Below are 19668 nucleotides of genomic sequence, written 5' to 3' on the forward strand. Positions count from 1 at the left end.
CACCTGTGGAGAATTGTCACCTACAGAATTCCACAGATGTGATGATTGTAATTACCTACCCGGCAGATGGATATGACAAAAGATAAGAAGGAGAATTTGCCCTTTTGAAGTCCGGCTTCGCCACTAGCCAATCCCTTAACTTTTCTGTGCCTTAGCTGCCAAGTCTATAACACAGGGAGTTTGGACTCAGTGGTGTCCAATGTCCCTTCCAGTTTTACGATGTGAACAGAATGGACCTGTTTCAAGAAAAAAGTGTATCCCAGAGGGATTAAGAAATCAGCCACTGTCTTGCTTTCAGACTTTCCCCCATCATACTCCACTTCCATATTATGTATTTTTAGAAATCAGCTTTGAAATGAATAGCAGATGAGAAAAAATAGAATCCCTTGATCTTTCTCAAATAAATTGCTGCATTTTGAAGGAAATGTAGCCATATGCTCCCTAAGTACTTTAGCGTGAAGCAGCATAAAACAGTTCTCAAGTCATTAGGATACTTTGTGCAAAAATGCCCAAGGATGATTTCAAATCAAGATAGTATTGCTAGGGGCATTAGTGAAATGCACTGTCCTGGGAAGGTTTATTCACACAACACAAAGGGAAGAGGTGGACATTTAATAAACTGGTGTATTCACTTCTATTTGAGTCTTTTAAGGGGCGCCTGGGTGGCTCAGTCAGCCGAGCGTCTGACTCTTGGTTTGGGCTCAGGTCATGATCCCCAGGGTTGTGGGAGGGAGCCTCATACTGGATTCCTCACCGGGCATGGAGCCTGCTTGAGATTCTCTCTCTCTCTCTCTCTCTCTCTCTCCCCAAAATAAAACTTAAAAAAGTAGTAAAAAATTGTCTTTAGCCAGTTCCCAAACCCCCAGTTTTGCATCCCAATCAATGGAAAAATGGTCAAAACATACTTAGGTTTGTGCATAACGTAGGACCTTCTTAATTCACAGGGGTCTGAGAAGCAGACATGAGGTTTCAACTCACAAACAAGAGCCTCCTAGTCGCTCCCAGACTCCCTGTGAAATTACCATCATTTCTTGAGAACTTTCTAGAAGGGTGGTGATTTCTTGGTTCAGACACTTGCCATCAGGCAGAGCAGTCAAGAGGAGAAGCTGGTCGGGGCTGCTTCTCACCCTCAATGGGGCCACTTGCATAGCAGCAACCACATGGGTGGGTCTTCAGGCTCCATGCGGCGCCCAGGGAGAAATTTCACTACTCTGAGGATTCATATAACTTTGCAGACACAGTCGTCTGATCTTTTCAGGAAACACCCCATTTTCAGTTGTCCAGGAGGAATTTTTAAAATGCAGGGACAGGGGTGCCTGGGTGGCTCAGTCAGTTGAGTGTCCCACTTTGGCTCAGGTCATGATCTTGTGGTTTGTGGGTTTGAGCCCCACGTTGGGCTCTGTGCAGACAGCTCGGAGGCCTGGGGCCTGCTTCTGGTTCTGTGTCTCCCTCTCTCTCTGCCCCTCCCCCACTCGCACTCTTTGTCTCTCAAAAATGAATAAACGTTAAAAAAAATTATAAAATGCAGGGACAGTCCGCATCTAGATTACCTAAAAATTACAGAAAAGCTTGTGTATTATGTAGCTATTCAAATAAGGCATCTCTCCAGTAAATAATTACATCTTCAAGGCAGAGTCCAGACTCTTGTAGTTTGTCTCAAAGAAGCCTTAGACACATAGCTCCCCAACCAAATGCACAGCACAGCATGGAAAATGCTGCAATTAAAACCATGGCAGGAACGAAACAACGTCACTCACAAGTGTGAGCCTTATTGGTACCTTTGATGTCTTCTTTCTCTGCATTTATACCAAGCTGTTTTTAAGAAAATAAAGACACTGGCCATCCTTTGTTTGCCTCTTTTCAGGGGAGGAATTGGAGTGTGAATTGGAGAGCTTGGAGGGGGCGGCCGGGGTGCCATCTCTAGGGAAGAGAAGCCAGACGGGGAGGCACATGAGTTCACGGCAAGGAAGTGAACACACACAGAAGCAGCTTCCGCATCCGACTGCTGTCCATTCCAATTAGTCACCTGGCAGTACTCTGAACTGAACTGCAGTAAGATTGCCACTGCTTAACCCGCAGGAAGCTCGGCTCCAGAGACACTGGCCCCAACCCCCTTGGGGGGCCACTTAAGCACCTGAGCATCTGCCTTCCACAGCAACTCAGGGCTCCTCTGCCATTAGCTTTCAAGTCCCTTCAAGCTGACTCTACCTGTCACCGTCGCCCAGCGGTCACTGGGATAGAATTGGAGCTACAGGAACGCGTCTTGCATTAAAAAAGAACTGCCTCGCGAGGGTAGCCTATGGATCGTTAACAAAAAAACGTGCAATTTTTTTCCACTGCTGTGGCATCATTTCAATTCTTTGCCAGTAGTCTCCCTTCTCACTTAAGCCGTTTTGTAGCCCAGAGGTCTTGTGTTGGGGTCTTCACTGCAGGTAACGGCTACCAGATTTCCCTCCTCTCTTCCGTGGGAGGGTCAATATCCCCTGGAGAATCAGATCAGAATGTTGGAGGTGTTATTGTCTGGACACAGTCCCCTCAAATATTCGGATACTCAATCCGCCTGGGTGGTGACAGATTAAATCCTAGAGGAAGAAAGTCTAGGGGTTAGAAATTTTATCGCAAGAAGTCTTCAGGGCCTGGGATAGGCCGGCAAGGCTCCAGCCCCAGAGGAGAATTTTCGTTTATTGCTTGACAGCTTCCAAATGAAGGGCAGAATCGTTTTTAACCACAAGCCTGAAGTTCTGTGACGGGAGACTGGCTGTCCAACAACTCTTCAGAGCAAGAGCTGGGATTCTGAGACGCACGGGTTCTCTGGCTCTGGCTGGGAGTTTGTGTTATTTGCTAAAGGTGTGTCACTTTTTTAGAAAAAAACTTTATTTTGAGAGAGAGCACAAGCAGGGGAGGGGCAGAGAGAGAGGGAGAGACAGAATCCCAAGTGGGCTCCGCAACACCAGTGCAGAGCTCGACGTGGGGCCGGAACCCACAAACTATGAGATCATGACCCGAGCAGAGATCAAGAGTCGGACGCTTGACTGACTGAGCCACCCAGGCGCCCCAAAAGGTACGTGGATTTTCTTTTTTTCTTTTTCTTTTTTTTTACAAGGGAAGCAGGCAGGAAGATGGGTAGGTACCGTAAGTGTGGCTCAGACCCTAGAACCGAACTGTAAAAAACAGAACACACACCCTAGTGCAGGTAAGAAATATAAATGATTTTACTGCTCAGCATTTGCATATGGAGACGCAGTGCACCCAATAATACGTGGCATCGTTCTTCAATTGATGCAACTCAGTAATTTTTATTGCAACTGGAAGACAATACATCACAGAAACTTTATGGTAGGTCTGGGGAAAAGTGTTATTTACAATAAATGATGAAATAGTTTGTCTTTGGCAATATGATTACATATGAAGAATGCGAAATGCAAGTATGGATGCCTCCAAAGCGACACCATCAGGTCCCTAAGTTTCGGCTGATTGTGCAAGCCTCCACACTGCTCCTTTAGGTAACACAAACGCAACTGAACATCACTTCCTTTTTCCTTTATGGTTCTCCCTTTCTATTCATGATATTGGCAGTTTCATACAGAAAATACAGGAAAAAAAATTGGCTTTTGAAAAATTATTACTCTAGTAAATTAGAATTTGGCCATGTAGGTCTATTGGCCGGCGAAGGTCAGATGACCCTAAGCATCGATAGGTGCTTGGTCTTCTGATTGCTTTATCACTGTTATTTTTTTTTTTCTTCTGTAAAACAAAAATGAAATTCAGAAATGTTACAGAATCAGAGTATAAAAAAAAATGTACAAGTGTATAATGCTTCCCAGACACACCCGGAGACTCCCCCCCCACCCACATTTTCACCATGGCAGGTATAAGTAGTATGAATAACGAGCATGAAACTGGTTACTGAATCAGCTATGAGCTTCGACGGCCTCAACATACATACTCAAGAAATGCTTTATGTTTAAATAACTGAAATTGTGCTAAGTTTCATCTAAAAAAAAAAAAAAAGAAGTGGGGGAGAAGTTTGGGGAACTCAGGCCACAGTAATGAAGGGATGAAATACAATTTGTAGGTTTGATAGGCTCACCATATCGAAGTCTGTGCGAATCCAATATGGAGTATCAGTTATTTGCAAAAGGTAGGGAAGGCTGTTCTCAACTTTTGCAAATGAAATACAGTGGAAAAACACTGCTGAGTATATCCCAAATAAATAGTCTTGATTTCAACGCTAACAAAACGAACAGGAAGGGTACTTGTGAGCGTATCGCAGTAAGTCAGAAGTGATCTTTCACCTAGGTCTGATTTCAAAAGTACGACAGACAGCAAAATGCAGCACCATAGACACATCGGTTTTCGGCCACTAAAAGATGAATCGTTTTGAAAATCGTATTTTCCTTCCTTAATTTTTGGTCAGTGAAGCTAGCACTTGTTTGCTGAACTGTGGAAGAATTTCAAGGTCACACGCATTATTCATGATAAAGCAACCGAGCTGACGAGTCTGTGCTTAATTCAAGAATAACCAGTAGAAGAGAGAGAAAAAAAAAGGACTTAACCGCCTCCGGTGCTCTCTCAGAGGAGGAGGGGTTAACAGATGAATTCACAAAGGTAGGCGGGTCTATACAGAACACTGAATGCCATGTGTAAATCCTCATGAAACTCCAGAAACAGGAACACCACACAATGTATATACTTTGATTTACACATTCCGTTACAAAGAAAAAAGACACCATTACAACTTTGTAACTGTGTTAACTGCAATATAAACCAAAGTCCCGAGTTTGGAAGGTAACTAAAAGAGGGTTATCACTTAGGTTATATAGCAAAAGTGTTGATGTATATTATATATAGTAGTATAAATAATAAAAAAGTATTATTTAAATTAGATCACAGTGCTGCATTATGTGCATAACAGTGTTTGATATAGTATTGGAGGGCTGGGACCTAGGACACTAAGGATTTAACTGTCAACACTGGTAAGTCACAATCAAGAGGGGACACAGAGTTCAAATGTGTTCTTTTGGTGGCAAAAATCCTGAAGATGAAAGAAAAAATACTTCTCTACAGAAACATAAAAATAAATGGCAACATCTGGGCAGCTGTGATCCACCAGAAAGAAACGAGTCCCAAACCCGAGTCAAGTTTAAAGGGAAAAGAGAAGTCACATTGAATTTGATCCGATCCCCTGTGGAAAACCCTCCCATGTAGGTCACTTGTACAGAACTCTGATTCCTTCTCCAAAAGCCCTTCAAGGAGAGGCCAAGAGCCCACACGCGGAGCGTGGGGTAATTGAAACGTGAGTTGGTAGCACTCGATGCTGTGCCCAGCGCGTCCGAGGACCGGGCTGGGCACAGAAGCCATCTGGACGGTTTTCACTCTACAGAGCCCACAGCCTGAAGTTGTCCCCGGGGCGGGAACGCCACTCGGTACAAAGGCGGCTTCTAGAATTGCCCTGTGGTAGTTACTGCCGCACCCAGCAAGGACCAGACTCGTCGAGCGCCTCTATGAGAAAAATCAGCTCTTGGGAAAAGCCTCCGACACACCCCTTCTTAAAAACTCAGCCCCAAGACTGAAACCTGCCACAGTCGTCTTGGCCATCTCAAACCACCACCTAAATGTGGGTTTGGTTCATTTTAGTTTCGAATAGACAGCTTCACCAAAGAACTCTTGAAACGTATATTGGTTAGAGAGGGAAGGGAAGTAGGAGCTTATGGTATATAATAAGGCTGGGAAAAATCTATGATGCAAACCCTTTCCACGTAGTACTAGATAAAGGTAAAAGACAATTATAGTAGCATAAAAATAACTGTCTATGTGTGTATCATTTAAGGAAAAAGAGCTACAGTCTCTTTCTCTTAAATGTGTCCGAGGGCCAACAGCAAGTAATTGTAGATGTCGTGGTGCTGATGTATTCATGGTTGTTTTCGAAAGCGTCTTTAAATATTGCTATAGTTCCCCGTCTCCCCCTCCCCCCTGCCCCATGTGAGTACGTGAGATACTGGAATGACACACGAAATGCCACTTCTCCCAGCAGGAGAAATGAAAGCAAAAACACCACACCCCTTGAACGGTGCCCAGGCGATCTGTCAGACTAATGAATACATATGCTAGTTTTGGAAGCTAAAGGAACACCTGACGTTTGGGAAGTAATTCCAAGACTAAAGTGAGTTACACTGGAGCAAAATATTCTTTCACAAATAGGCTTGTGCTTAAATTCTCTACTGCTCTTGGAGGAGGGAGTGAGAGAGGGTGCCTCCTGCCCCCTGGCGTGGCGAGGGACGTGGACAACCTCATTCTGCAATGACTTCACTACAGACGGCCACATACACGTCGATACTTTTTTTTTTTTTTCCTCAACAGTCAAAATACAAAGTTAAACACAATTGAGCCATTGTTTTGGTTATGCATAATGTGTATGCCTCCAAAAACAGAAGAAAAATAGAAAAAAGTACCCTCACTAAAGTTTCCCCTGCAAGCCACCCAGCAGCCCCTACAGAGGTGCCGAGGGAGACTCAGGAAAATAACACTTAGAAAGCTGCCCGATGAGGTATTTATGCAAAGAGAGTGGTTCTGGAGTTAAGAACACACTTTTATAAGATAGTTATCTATTTCTCAAAGAGATCAGAAAAGTAAATCACACACATTGCATTTTCTTATTTTCTAAAAGAGGCCTTTGCTCTTTTAGAAAAATGAAGTGAGGGGAGACAGCCCACGGGGGGGGGGGGGTGGTTAACTGGAAGAAGTCCCCGCCAGAAACAGTCTTGGATGTCTGCCTCTGCCTTTCAGGAGGGAAGTCTAAACCTTATCCTGGGGGGTGGGGTGAGGGTAAGGGTCGGGGGGTGGGTGGGTGTCTCCTGGGTTCGGTCAGGTGACAACACGAATCCAAGTGTCGCTCAGGCTCCACGGCTAACACGGCTTTTGGGGCATCAGATATTTGGGGAGATGGAGGGAATAACACATCCTCTCCCCCATCTACACCCGGAACAAATATGCTGGAAGTATTCCGGTTCAGGTACTGAACTCGACCTGTCACAGGGATGTAGACTTTTCTTTCCCCAGGTTCTCTTTCCGGCAACCCAGAGGAAGCAAGTCGCGGGGTACGCGCCAGATGCTTCCCTCTGTCCTGGCTGATGGAGCTCCTGACCGCGCCTGCTGCTGGCCGATGGGCTCTGCAGTGGCCCACGACGGTCCCATTTTTAAAGATCACCGTCTCCCCGGGCGGGCCCCCCCCTCCCTCCCCCTCACCACCACGTCCTGAGCCACAATAGTGGGTGTTCCTGTTTACGTTTTGAAATTCCCCTCCACGTGGGTGGAAGATTTCAGAGATTTCTCGTCGCATCTCCCAAGGTAATTTCTTTTAGGCAAAGATAACAGGAGTTTCTGGTCTGCGTGACATCATCCGGTTGTCTAAATTCAGCCCTCACAATCTAGGCGGGCTTCATTCCAGGCTGGTTGGTGCGCACGGTACAGGTGGCCAGCCCCTCCTTCCCACTGTGAGATGGCATCACAGGAAAACTGTCTGGGGCTGGTCCTTCCAACACCCATGTCACTTTCTCCTTCACGCGTACCCTAACTCACACCCTCATCCAATAAGGCCCATTAGCGTGCTTCCACTTCTTCTGGTGAATTTGCATAATTATTCACTGCCTTCTTTCTAGAACCAAATCCTGGTAATGGTTTTCTCAAGTCGGCGTCCTAGAAATTCTCGATTCTATCATACACACTCACTACTAAGTTTGCCCTCAAATTATTGCGTCATGGTAAACATGTACAGACAAAGAGAAAGGACACACTTTTCAACAGAGAATCAGGGGGTCGGGGGCTGAAGTGCAGACAAGGCAGTACAGAGCTCCACCATCCAGGCCCTACCAGAACACGAAGATATTTTCTATTGCAGAGTAAGATTCCCCAACAGTCAGAATTTGTCCCTGAAGAAGGTTAAACCTTAAACACCTGCTTCAAAAAACCAAAACAAAATAATTGGGGAGGAAAAAAAACAAAACAAAAACAACAGAAAAAAAATGAAAGAAAGAAAAAAAAAAGAAAACCGAAACTCTAAGCCTAAGGGCTTAAAAATTAGAGGCATAGCCTTTTCTCTATTTTCTATATTTATATGAAAATAATTCATGCTTCATGCTAAATACATTATTTACCTTACAAGAACTTTGTTATTTTTGAATAAAAAAAAAGTTTGTGTTTTGTGATTTTTTTTTTTGTTTGTTTTTTTGTTTTTCTTTTTTCAAAGGAATCCATGCATTGTGGATCAGAAATTTCTGCGGGCTACACTGGCTGAATGTGGAAATCATTGATTTTGCAAAGATGAATCCTGACTGGCATTAATTGCAAACTCCACTCTGAGGGCAGTACAGGAGTTTTTTTTGCTTTTGTTTTGCCGTGTTTTACTTTTGTTTGTCCGTCAATGTGCCTTTGATCTTTTAAAAACACACCGCAATACTAATGGCAGCTTGTGTAGCTTTTTTTTTTTTTTCCCCCACTCGGATCAAATAGTTTTGACAGACAGAAAAAGATCTATACCATTATTTTCTTCCTTGACAGCTATTGTAATTTCCTGGACTTGATTTTCACTTGGGCAGTTAAGAAGAGCTCGTTTTCTGCATCAGTTCTCTCTCTCATATTTGTGTGTGTGTGTGTGTGTGTGCGCGCGCGTGCACGTGTGTGTGCACATGCGTGTATAGGTGTGTGTGCAGGGCCAACCTCAGGCTTATGGCTTGTGGAACATTCTCTTAATACAGAACAAAATTCAAAGATTAGCAACATCACTAAAAATTGACCCACTCTCTCATTAGTCACTGACACCTGGTATAAACGAGTGGTTCGGTGTCCACCTCCTAACATGCTACTAGGCTCCACAGCGAAGAAGCACCTTTAAAGGACTGGAGACCGTCCCCCACTCCGTCCACCCATCCCTGCACACTTCATGGCCACGCCAAGGCTTTTCCTGGCACAATTTAATGCCCGGCGCCACAAGCCTGGACCTGCTTCCAGGGGACCAGGACTCTTCCTTCTCCCCAGTTGCCTTATGTGCATTCACTCAGCGAACCCAGCTGGGTGGACATCCTGACCTTTTAAACCTAAGGGTTGGGCCTGATCGATGGTTACTTTGCACACGTGCCTTCTAGGTGCCGAATGTGTGTTCCCGTGGCATGATCGTTGGCATCCCTGCGGATTCAGCCACGTGTTTCTGACAAAGCTGGAGGAAGCAATGGTAATTTTGGCTTTTTCGTTGTTGTTTTTTTTGTTTTTTTGTTTTTTGTTTTTTTTTTGTCTTCAGATAATGAAAAGCTTTTGTAAAACAGCTGAGTGTCAATATGAGTTCTATGGCTTCAATCTCCTTTAAAAATAAAATTCTTAAGGGTCCAAAACAAAGGAGGGGCAAATTAAAAAAAAAAAAAAAAAAAAGAAAAAAAAAAAAAACAAAAACAAAAAAAAAAAAAAAAAGATAAGAAAAAAGTAATAAATTGCTGATATTGCCACAAATCATTAGAAATCTCCTGACATGCTAAAACCAAATGGCCGAAAGTTCAAAACAAATCAGTGACTTGTTTTTAATTCTTCGTGGTTTCCTTTTGCTCTTTCTGCCCCTTTGCCGTCCGATTGGTGATGTTATTCAAACAGGACCGAATCCCTGCCAAGTGCAGGAGCGAGCCTGCCGCCTCTTTCATCTCCTCGTCGTCGCTCTCGGGGGGCTTCTCCGTGCGTCTCTTTTTGAGGGGCAGCGTGTCGCTGGGGACCTTCCTGGCCTTGGCCAAGTGCTGGCGCTTCTTGTGCAGGGCCGCGTAGCCGCTGTCCCCCAGGGCGTCCTTAGCCTCCTTCGGGCTGTGTTTCCGGTCGTCCTCCTCCGTTTCGCTGTGGCTCTCGTGGCTCTGGAAGCTGCCCTCGCTGCCCTCCTGGCTCCCCTTGGTGGCGAACTCGTAGTGGTCGTCGGCCGAAGAGGAGGAGACCGAGTCGCTGGCCGGCGACGTGCTCCTGGCGGTGGAGGACTTGGCGCTGCTGTAGTTGTGGTCCTCCTTGGGGTCTCCGCTGACCACCGGGGAGCCGCACGACGGCTCGCTCTCAGTCCGCAGCCGGCAGCCGCTGAGGCCGTTCCTGCGGACGGGGCGGCGGGGAGGGGGGGGTCACAGAGAGGACACAGGTTAGTGGCAGCGTCTGCGCATGCTCGCGCATGCGCACCCAACCCGCCCTGCTTCGCAGAGCGGGTCCGAGCCCTGCCCCCCCCCCCCCCCCAACCCGGGCCTCCCGGGTCATCCCATCGCCCGCTTTTTCACTCCGTGTGCGCACAGACGTCAAAACAACACTCTCCTGTTAAACCATCAAAATCAAGCTGTGCTTGGGTTCGCACACCTGCTAACACCGTGGGGTAGGCACCGCCAGGCGATGCTGGCTGGGTACTTCAGGGACAGAGCCCGCGCTCTTCCGGAGCTGCGACACGAGGGGCCTTTTGTCAGGGGACTGAGCCCAGTGTTCAGCCGAAAGAGATAACCTGCCACGTGGTGACAGCTATTCACTCGCGCCTGCCCTGCCTCGTTCATTCTGTAAATATTCACTGAACACCTAATATGAATGCACGGCCTTAGGGAGGGTCCTGGGGAGGCATCCGCGGCGGAATCAGATACAGACACTGTCACAAAGATGCTCAGAGTCGAACAGAGAAGCAAGTCGTGGTTACATCACCGGTGAGAGAGAGGGCACTAAGCTACCACCTAACTACGCTTACCACCTGCCAGGCGCCACGCGCCGTCCGCAGGGATGGTTGCACTGAACTCTGTGACGTGGACAGGAGCATCCCTGTTTTACCGATGCTGGAAGAAGGGTCTGGAAAGCCACACAACTCAGAAGCAGCAGAGCTGGATTAGGACCAAAGTCTGATTCTCAAGATGGGCTCTTGATGCAATCTGACGGACTCTCGCTGTTTTTCTGATTTCCCTATAACTAGGTCCCTTCTGTACACTCCCATCAGGACCCGACGGCACTCACCACACCTGATTATTGTGTGGTGGGTGTCTTTGTGTCTGAATGATGACCTGAACTGTCTCGTGCTTCATGCTGGCAAGGGGAAGAGTGACTGCACCCACTTCACTGTGGGGCTGAGGACGGGAGAGAACGCCCCCATGTGTCTGGACCAGTGTCTGGTCTAAGGGTGAGGACGGTGATGTTCATTCCTGCTTAGGCCACACATTCCCAAAGGTGGGCACCCGTTCTGCGTGGACGGTAGCTGTATTTTTGCCAGTGTCCAGCACACAGGTGTTCAGAAGAGGCAGTGCGGTGGTCAGAGATGAACACGCACAGGAGAGAAGGGTTACTTCGAGCTGGAGGGGATAGACCGAGGACAAGGAAAAGGTCTGTGGAAGATATGGTGTTTGACTTTGGACATGAAGGCTGAAGGTTTGGGCAGAGAGGAGAGATGTTCTATTGTACCATGCTGGCCCCGTGTCCTGCAAGCGTATCCACCTGATGATAAGCTTCTAGGAGACCTGGGGAACATGAGGGCACTTTTCTTTCTTTGCTAACACATCCACAACTGTAGGCACTCCTTTTGTGTTCCCTTCGCAGAGAGCACTTCCCACCGTCTTTATGAGCTGAGCGATGCCTTGTTCCATGTCTGTGCTTCCCATTAGAGTGTTAGCTCCACAAGACAGGGCCCAGTCGTGTTCTGTCCCCCAGTGGCTAGCATGTGCCAGGTGCAGAGTGCCTGCACACAAGATAATACTGAGCAAGTGTAGGAGCAGAAGGAATTGTGTGGCTGAGAGAATGAAGTGTGGGAAGATGACTGTGGGTCTCCACCAACAAACACGTCTTACTGGATAATCCCTGTACATATGGCACCTGCAGAAAGGCTATGGGGTTAGAACAATAAGAGTCGGTCTCGAGCTGTTACCCTTTCTTTCCTGGCATCCCTGTGGGTCTTCAGGCTCAATGAGACCCTGGTAGCAGCCCAGAGAGAAAGTAAAAGGGGAGTAGAGTCCTTTGTGTAGCAGGGAGTGAAGCCAAAGAGTCTCTCCTCCTTCTGGTGTTCCAGAGGCCTGAGGTTCTCTGCTAAATTTAAGCTGGTGGTTGAAAATCCCACTGTACTATGCACCAGCAAAACGCCTGAGGGCCATTACCCAAATTCAGTCGTTGCTACATGCCTTGAGATCATCAGGATCAACCCCAACAATGACATTGCTGCACAATGACCATTCATTTGCACAGTGAAGTCCTAGCAGTCTCCAGAAGGGCCCCAGATTGTGTCCTGCATTCTGCGATCGCAGATCTATGACCCCCTCCACCCAGTCCTTCCAGAAAGAGCCTGGCTTTCCTGACAGGCTTCTGTTCACATCCTGGCACTGCTTATGAGTGACTTCCAGCGGGGCTCCATGTCTCCCTTACAGGGCAGGGTGATGACATGAGAAGTTCTCAGCACAGAGGATGGTTCTCAGTGGTGCCTGAGAATTCTGGCTTGGTTTCCCCTGTTGCTGTCAGGCAGTTCACCCCCGCTTTCTGTTGCTGGGACATGCTTACCTGAGCACTCTTGTTTTCTTTCTATCGTGGGTGAGGAGGCTGATGGGGACACAGCATAAAGTAAGAGGAAAGAGGCCCCGAGAGAGAAATTCCTCACGGGCTTGCCTGTAAACGCAGCCCCTGAGCTTTGGGCAATGGCCTCTGCGATATCTATTTTCTGCACACTCCCTGTTTCTTGGCTCTGTCTTGGGTGCATAAAAGTGGCTAGGGAAAGATTACTTTGAGGTGTTTCCAAATATGAAACTCCATAAATGTAACTAATTGCACAGGTAGCTATTAATAGCTATTAAACAAATGAAACTGACAGTCTTGGATAATGGTTCTCTTGATCTTTGTTGTTGCAGGTAACTGCTGTAAAATCCAAAATAATTAGTCCACTGAACTAGCAGAAAACAGTCTCAGAGTGAACCCGGCGACACTTGGAGGAGTAAACTGGGCTATGGTTGGCTTTCCGAAAATCAGTTTAGTTCTGAATCCTGATTTTTTAACAACATGAGGCTTATCATTCACTTCACTACCATGGTTAAGCAAAACAGGGTACCTCTGAGCATATATGGCGAAAGAGAGAAGGGGAGAGAATCATGGGAGCAAATGAGTATGAAATAAGATAAGTGTTGTCAAAGCGAATTCTTAGTGAATCTAGGTGAAAGGCATATGGTGTTCATTGTGCTTTTCTTTCTCCTTTTCCACAGGGTAAGAAATTTTTTTTAAATAAAGAGTTTGGAGTAGGGAGTAGGAGATGTATACCAGAGTGACAGCACTGATAGAACATTCTAGTTCCAGACAAGCGGAAAGGTTCTGGGCCTGAGAACTTCTCTTTCTTAAAGGAGATAAGCACATATGAAAGATGTACTAAGGACACACTACCATCAAATGGAGAAGAGAAGAGAAAATCACTTCTGCAGCCCATGAAGTGAGTGTTACATAGGGCAAGGTCTCTGGTACTGCCTGGAACCACACACTGCATGCCAACAGTGATTCCATAGACCACGTGCCACGATACTGGCCTGGCTCAGCCGTTCCACAGATAAACAAACAGAAACTGAAGAAGCGTCCCATGACTTGTCCAAGGTGCCTCGGCTAGTTCTCAAAGACCGCTCAAGCAGGAATTTGAAATGTCTTTAGGTCTCTCTCGAGAAAGGAAGTGTACTGATAGGAAACCAATACGCCCACTGACCATATTTCTGGATAAAAACAGGTATGCAGATGTGACTTCAGGGAGCAGGAATTAAAATATAAATGCATCTCTCTCCCTGACACTGTAGCATGGGTGCAGGATCCATAAATTCCACACCAACTCAGCAGGAAGCGACAAGCTCCTTCAATGATTAATAACTTGATGCCATGTTGTTTATGGCGGCACAAGCCAGCCGCACCGACTTGATGTCAAACGCCTCGTCCTGCAGGGGCTGTCATCATAGGACACCACATACTTAAAAGAAGGAACCAGTCATCCTGAACACGTTGGAAGGTAAATTTCTAACCACCTCTTCAAAACTCATTCATTAGAACATACACGTGATACATCTGAAATGCCCGCCATTTTTCAGACTTCTCTGAATTTAGGTGTGACACCATTTTCAATGATCATGTTAGCATAAATTAAAGCCATTTGATTTTACTAGACCTCGACAAAACCGTGTGTTATTAATCTCAAAAACCTGGTATTCATTCTCTGGTCAAATCAATAGGAAATATCGAACATAAAAGGTGAGAAATCACATTAGTTCAGGCCGAGAATGAACAACGCTTGCGACTAACAAGTCAAAGTACAGCTTCTGATGGGACACGGCCATCTTGTATCTTCTCTATCGGTTAATTATTGGTCCCGCTACAGTAGAACCCTATGTAACACCCCCACCTTTCACCTGTGCACAAGGTTCTCTCTGGAGCTGACGGCTTTAAATCTAGAGACTATCATTTAGGGTGAAGTTGTCTGCCCAAGGGGTTGACTTGAGAACTCTTGACTTTGGCCAAGCATGCAATTAATGGCATTCGTCAGCAGTGCTGGAGCTGGTGCAGTTCTTTGGTCTAAAACTGACCACAGGTAGAAAGACATGGATGAGAAGAGATGGCCAGGGAGTTCCACGTTCAGCTGGGTGGCAGAGAAGACATCTAGAAGACACTCTTCTGACTACCCCAGAAAAGATTCTGGATGAAGTACAGCAACATAGTTTTTAAGTCATGGCTGGTTTTGCTGGAAAATAAGGGAATCTTAGAAACCCAGGCAAACACACTGGTACGAAAAGAACGTCACACACAAACAAAAGGTTAAAAAATAAGGACAAAATCAGAAACAGGAGCAGTAGGTGAGCAAGAAAGCCAGGGTTTCTCTGGAGTAAAAGCCTACTGTAGCCCTGGGACAAGAGCCCAAATTTATAGCGATGGAGAGAGAGCCAAAGAAGATTGATTCTGGCAGCTCCACAGTTAACTGTGGCTCCTCGAAGGGGATTAAAGTGGCCTCAGGTGTACTGATCCCTAGGCTCCCAGCACAAGTTTGAAAGCAAATCCTCTCTTGAAGAATGCAATCTGAATTTAAGCCACCAGGATTCCCACATACTAAGGTTAATCCAATATTCAAGGAGAAAGCTCAGAACCTAAAATCACCAAACATACCAGTGAGCAGGCCACTGGGAATGCATAAATGTAAAAATGTCAAATGTAAAAAGCTAAGACCTCTGAATGATGATACCTTCAATGAGGTCCTAGACCAAAGTAACTGCCCCTCAGAGGCAGGCAATGGGGATGAAAGCCAGGCTTAACTCTCAGTTCCAGATGGCATGAGAAATAAGAAAAGCCTCCCCTGAGATTTTTTTTAACCACAAGCCTTGAGTCTTGTGGGGATGAGGCCAGAATTCTACTGTGTAGACCCAAAGACCTTAGGCTAAATTTAATTTAAAGTGCCCAATGGTGCCTACTAGAAGAAAATACAAACCCTTTCTGGAAGAACATACTTCAAGCTCAGGCCACAATGAATTCCCATGGATAAGACTTCAGGGACCAGAGGTTAATAATAATAAAAAAAATAAATAAACACAAAAGAAACAGCCACTATAAGCCAGAGACAACAGAAAAAACAACTATACAATATGAACTGCAAAGCTGGCAAATATTGAAATAAGTAGGTACATGATGTCAAGAATGAGTACAGAAATAAAAGAGGGAATTGAAATATACTAGATCTAGGAAGAATAGATTATGAAATCGAAGCAGACGGATTTTGGAAAGCATCAGAGTTGCGAGAGATGAAAAAATATAATCCCTGAAATAAACCTCAATGAAGCCGAAAGAGAAAAAGTTAGTAAAAAAGAGCGGTGAACTGGAAGATGGATCTAAAGATACTATACACAGTGCAGCAGAGATGAAGAGATAGAAATATGGAAGATTGGGCATGATGTAATACAAAAGAAGATCCAACATAAATCCACCTGGAGTTCCAGAATGAAAGAGACAATGGGGAAGACCCAATACCTGAACAGAAAGTGGCTGAGAATTCTCTTGTTTTGATGAAAGGTACCAACCAATCTTCAGATTTAACCAACAAATCCCATGGACGACAAAAAGAAATACATATCTGGACACATCATAGTCAAACTGTAGACATTTAAAAAAAAAAAAAAAGAGAAGATGTAAAAGTAGCAGAAAGAAAACACATCACCTAAAGAAGAATATTGGTTAGGATAAAATGAGGGAGGTAGATCAAAGTGGAAACATATTCTCGAGGTGAGAGAGGAACGGAAGAAGCGTCAAACGCTATCTTCTAAGAATGAAGGCAAAATAAATATGTTTTCAGACAAAAAATTGTCAAGGCTTTAACTAAAAGCAGATTGTCACGGTAAGGACTTTCTTAAGAATGTATTTCAGGAAACAAGGAAAATTTTCCAAAAAGAAAGGTCCGAGATGTGAGAAGAAATGATAAGCAGAGAAAATGTAGTCAACTATGGACTGAACAACACAATAATAACAATGACTAAGTAACATAAAAAAAAAAACCAAAATGAAATACAACCACAGTATTGGACAAGTGTAGCACATCATCTGGGAGGTAGGGAATAGCAGCTGAAGTATTCCAAGGGCCTTGTATTGCTCAGGAGTTTAAAAGTATTGATTCACTTTAAACATTTTAAAATATTCATGTTATAAGTTCTAGGATCAACATTAAAAGAAGAGAAACAAAATGTATAACTTTTAAACCATTAGAAGGAAAAAAGGGGGGAGTGGGAGCTTTTGATCGATTTAAAATAATGCAAGAAAGGAAAAAGAATCAGGAAAAAACCAGGACAAACAAGTGCAAAATAAAATGGTAGAAATAAATCCAAATATGTTATTAAAAAGGGACTAAAAACCTTCAGTAAGAGGTAAAGGTCATTAACACAGATTTGTTTTTTAAAAGCTGTTTCCAAGAGAAAAACCTAAAACACAAAGACAAGCAAAGGTTAAAAGTAAAAGGATGGAAAACGCTGTATCATGCCATGCTGGTACAGCTATATTATAACCAGAGAAGACAGATTTTTAAGGCAAAAATCATTACTACGGATAAAGAGAGTTATTAAATATTCATAAAGGTTCAATTCACCAGGAAGCTACATCAGTTCTAAACATGGATTCCTCCATGCAGATAGCTTCAAAATACCTACAGCCCAAACTGAAAGAGTTACAAGGAGAAACGGTCAAATCTACATTGATGATTTTAATACATCATTCTCAGTATTCAATTGACCAAGCATGCCTTCCCTCCCTCCCTTTCCCTCTCCGCCCCCCCCCGCCCCCACACGGTTAGCATGCAGATTTGATCTAATAGACATACAGAACATGTGTTAGTAATGAAGAAGGCTTATCATTTTGAAGCACACATAGAATATTTATAAAGACTGATAAATGCTAGACTATACAGCAAGTCTCCACAAATTTCCAGTATCTTCCAGATCAACTCTCTAGCCACAATGACTTAGAGTTAGTAATCAGTGTTGAAGGGATAACTAAAAACAAAAATAAGAAACCACCACCTTCTCCTGGGTTTGAAAATTTAAAAGCACACTTCCAAAAGCATCTGTGGGTCAAAGACATTAAAATGGACATAGAAAGTACTCTGCACTGTTAATAATGAAAATAAAGGTATCAAAATTTATGGGATGTAATGAGGCAGTAATTTCAAGGAAATTATAACCTTGAACTTTTATAGAAAAAGAAGAAAAGTTTAAAATGAAGGTAACTAATCCAGGCAAAGAAAAAGAGAATTTAAAAAAGGAAACTATAAATGAAAACAAAAATAAAATAAATGAACACCCCCACCCCCAAAACCCAAAAGTTGTTTCTTTGAGAGGAAAAACAAAAAGCCATGGCAAGATTAAGCAAACAGAGTGATGTTAAAATGAAATAAGAATGAAAAAGGGACATAACTGCAAAGGTATTTTGAAACATGACAGATACATTATGAGTAACTTTATGCCAATATTTTTGAAAGCTTAGGTGAAGTAGACAAATTCCTACAGTTACCAAAATGAACTCAGAAAGAAATTAAAAATAAGCCACACTGTCCCCGCAGTATTTCCTCTCTCCCTCCTACCACAGAGCATAATCTAATCCTGAGTTTCAGAGTTGCCTTCAAAGACCATGATTTCAGAAGGTATAAGCTGACAGGTGCTTGGTCTTTAAAAACAAAACAAAATACAGTATAAAGAAGACCTGTGGCAGGTACAGCATTGGGAATATAGTCAATGATATTTTAATAGTGTTGCATGGTGACAGATGGTAGCCACACCTGTCACGAGCACAGCAAAATATACAGACTTGTCCAATCACTATGCTGTACATCTGCAACTAAGGTAAGATTGTGTGTCAACTATACTTCCTTAAAAAAAAAAAAAAAAAAAAAAAAGACCAGTGGCAAATCTTCCCTCAAGTTGTACAGCTAGACCACACCCTATCTTAACACCGAAGGCTCTCGGCTTCCTGAACTCCTGTTACAAACATCTTCTCAAGGGGAAAGACATAGTTAGATGACCAGGAGCAGACCTTAGGCTGAGAGAGTTTTCCTGATGATTGTATTCTGACAGGACCTTAAGTATTAATGTTTGTATTACAGTAAGAGTATTAATTTCTGACTTGCTTCATGTTCCACAGGAATTGCAGTTTTCACGAGGTCCAAATGAAATTAAGCAGTCTCAGACGGTGATTAGATGGAACTTTCTTATAAATTAAAACTTGCTCTCTTTCGGATGACCACCATCATTCCTTAAAACCAATGGCCATTCTTCTTGGCATAATAAGCTCAATGCAAGCCTTTTCCTGGGACTTAGGGCAAAGCTTCAGGTGCTCAAAAAGGAGACCTGGGAAGGTCTATGGGGGGCAGGCTAGATGAATCCAAGAGGCTCCCCACATTACTAATTTTATTTTTTTCCAATTGGTTTTATTGTGGTAAAATATACAAACCTGAAAAACTTACCATCTTAACCACTTTTCATTGTACAGTTCAGTAGTATTAAATACATTCATAATATTGTGCAACCATCACCACCATCCATCCTTGGGATTCTTCATTTTATACAACCGCAACTCTGGCCCCAATAAATACTAATTCCCCATTCCTTCCCTCCCTGGGCCATTGGCAACCACCTCTCTATTTCCTCTCTCTCTGATTTTGACCACTCTAAATACCTTGTATGTGTAGAATCATACAGTATTCATCTTTTTGTGACTGGGTTATTTCACTTAATGTAACGTCCTCAAGGTTTATTCATATTGTGGCACGTGTCAGAATGTCCTTCATTTTAAGGCTGAATGATATTCCATTGTGTGTATACACCACATGTTGCTTATTCATTTATCTGTTGTCGGACACTTGGGATGCTTATACACTTCAGCTACTATGAATAGTGCTGCTATGAATGTGGATGAACAAATATCCCTTCGAGACCTTGCTTTTGGTTCTTTTTGGTACATGCTCAGAAGGATTGCTGGGTCATATGGTAACTCTTTTTAATTTTTTGAGGAACTGCCATAGTGTTTTCTATAACAGCTCCACCATTTTACATCCCTACCAATAGTGTACAGGGATTCCAAGTTTTCCATATTCTCATCAACACTCATTGTTTTCTGGTTTTTCTAGGAGTCATCCTAATGGGCGTGAAGTGGCATCTCACAGTTTTG

The 19668-nt window shown here is 44.0% G+C and overlaps 1 protein-coding gene across 7 annotated transcripts in view; it reads right to left on the bottom strand.

Annotated features, from left to right (window-relative positions):
- Positions 1–3271: 3271 nt before the first annotated feature.
- FOXN3 (forkhead box N3) overlaps positions 3272–19668 on the bottom strand; it is a 405238-nt gene continuing 388841 nt past the window's right edge. For all 7 annotated transcript variants that reach the window (XM_040477971.1, XM_040477973.1, XM_040477974.1 and 4 more), the window contains one exon: positions 3272–10107. In XM_040477971.1, coding sequence (XP_040333905.1) covers positions 9567–10107 — 541 coding nt within the window. In that variant the 3' untranslated portion in view covers positions 3272–9566. The remainder of the gene's footprint in view (positions 10108–19668) is intronic.

Source organism: Herpailurus yagouaroundi, unplaced genomic scaffold (genome assembly GCF_014898765.1).
Source record: "Herpailurus yagouaroundi ecotype Mexico unplaced genomic scaffold, PumYag 141, whole genome shotgun sequence".
In the NCBI taxonomy this organism is placed as follows: Eukaryota; Metazoa; Chordata; class Mammalia; order Carnivora; family Felidae; genus Herpailurus; species Herpailurus yagouaroundi.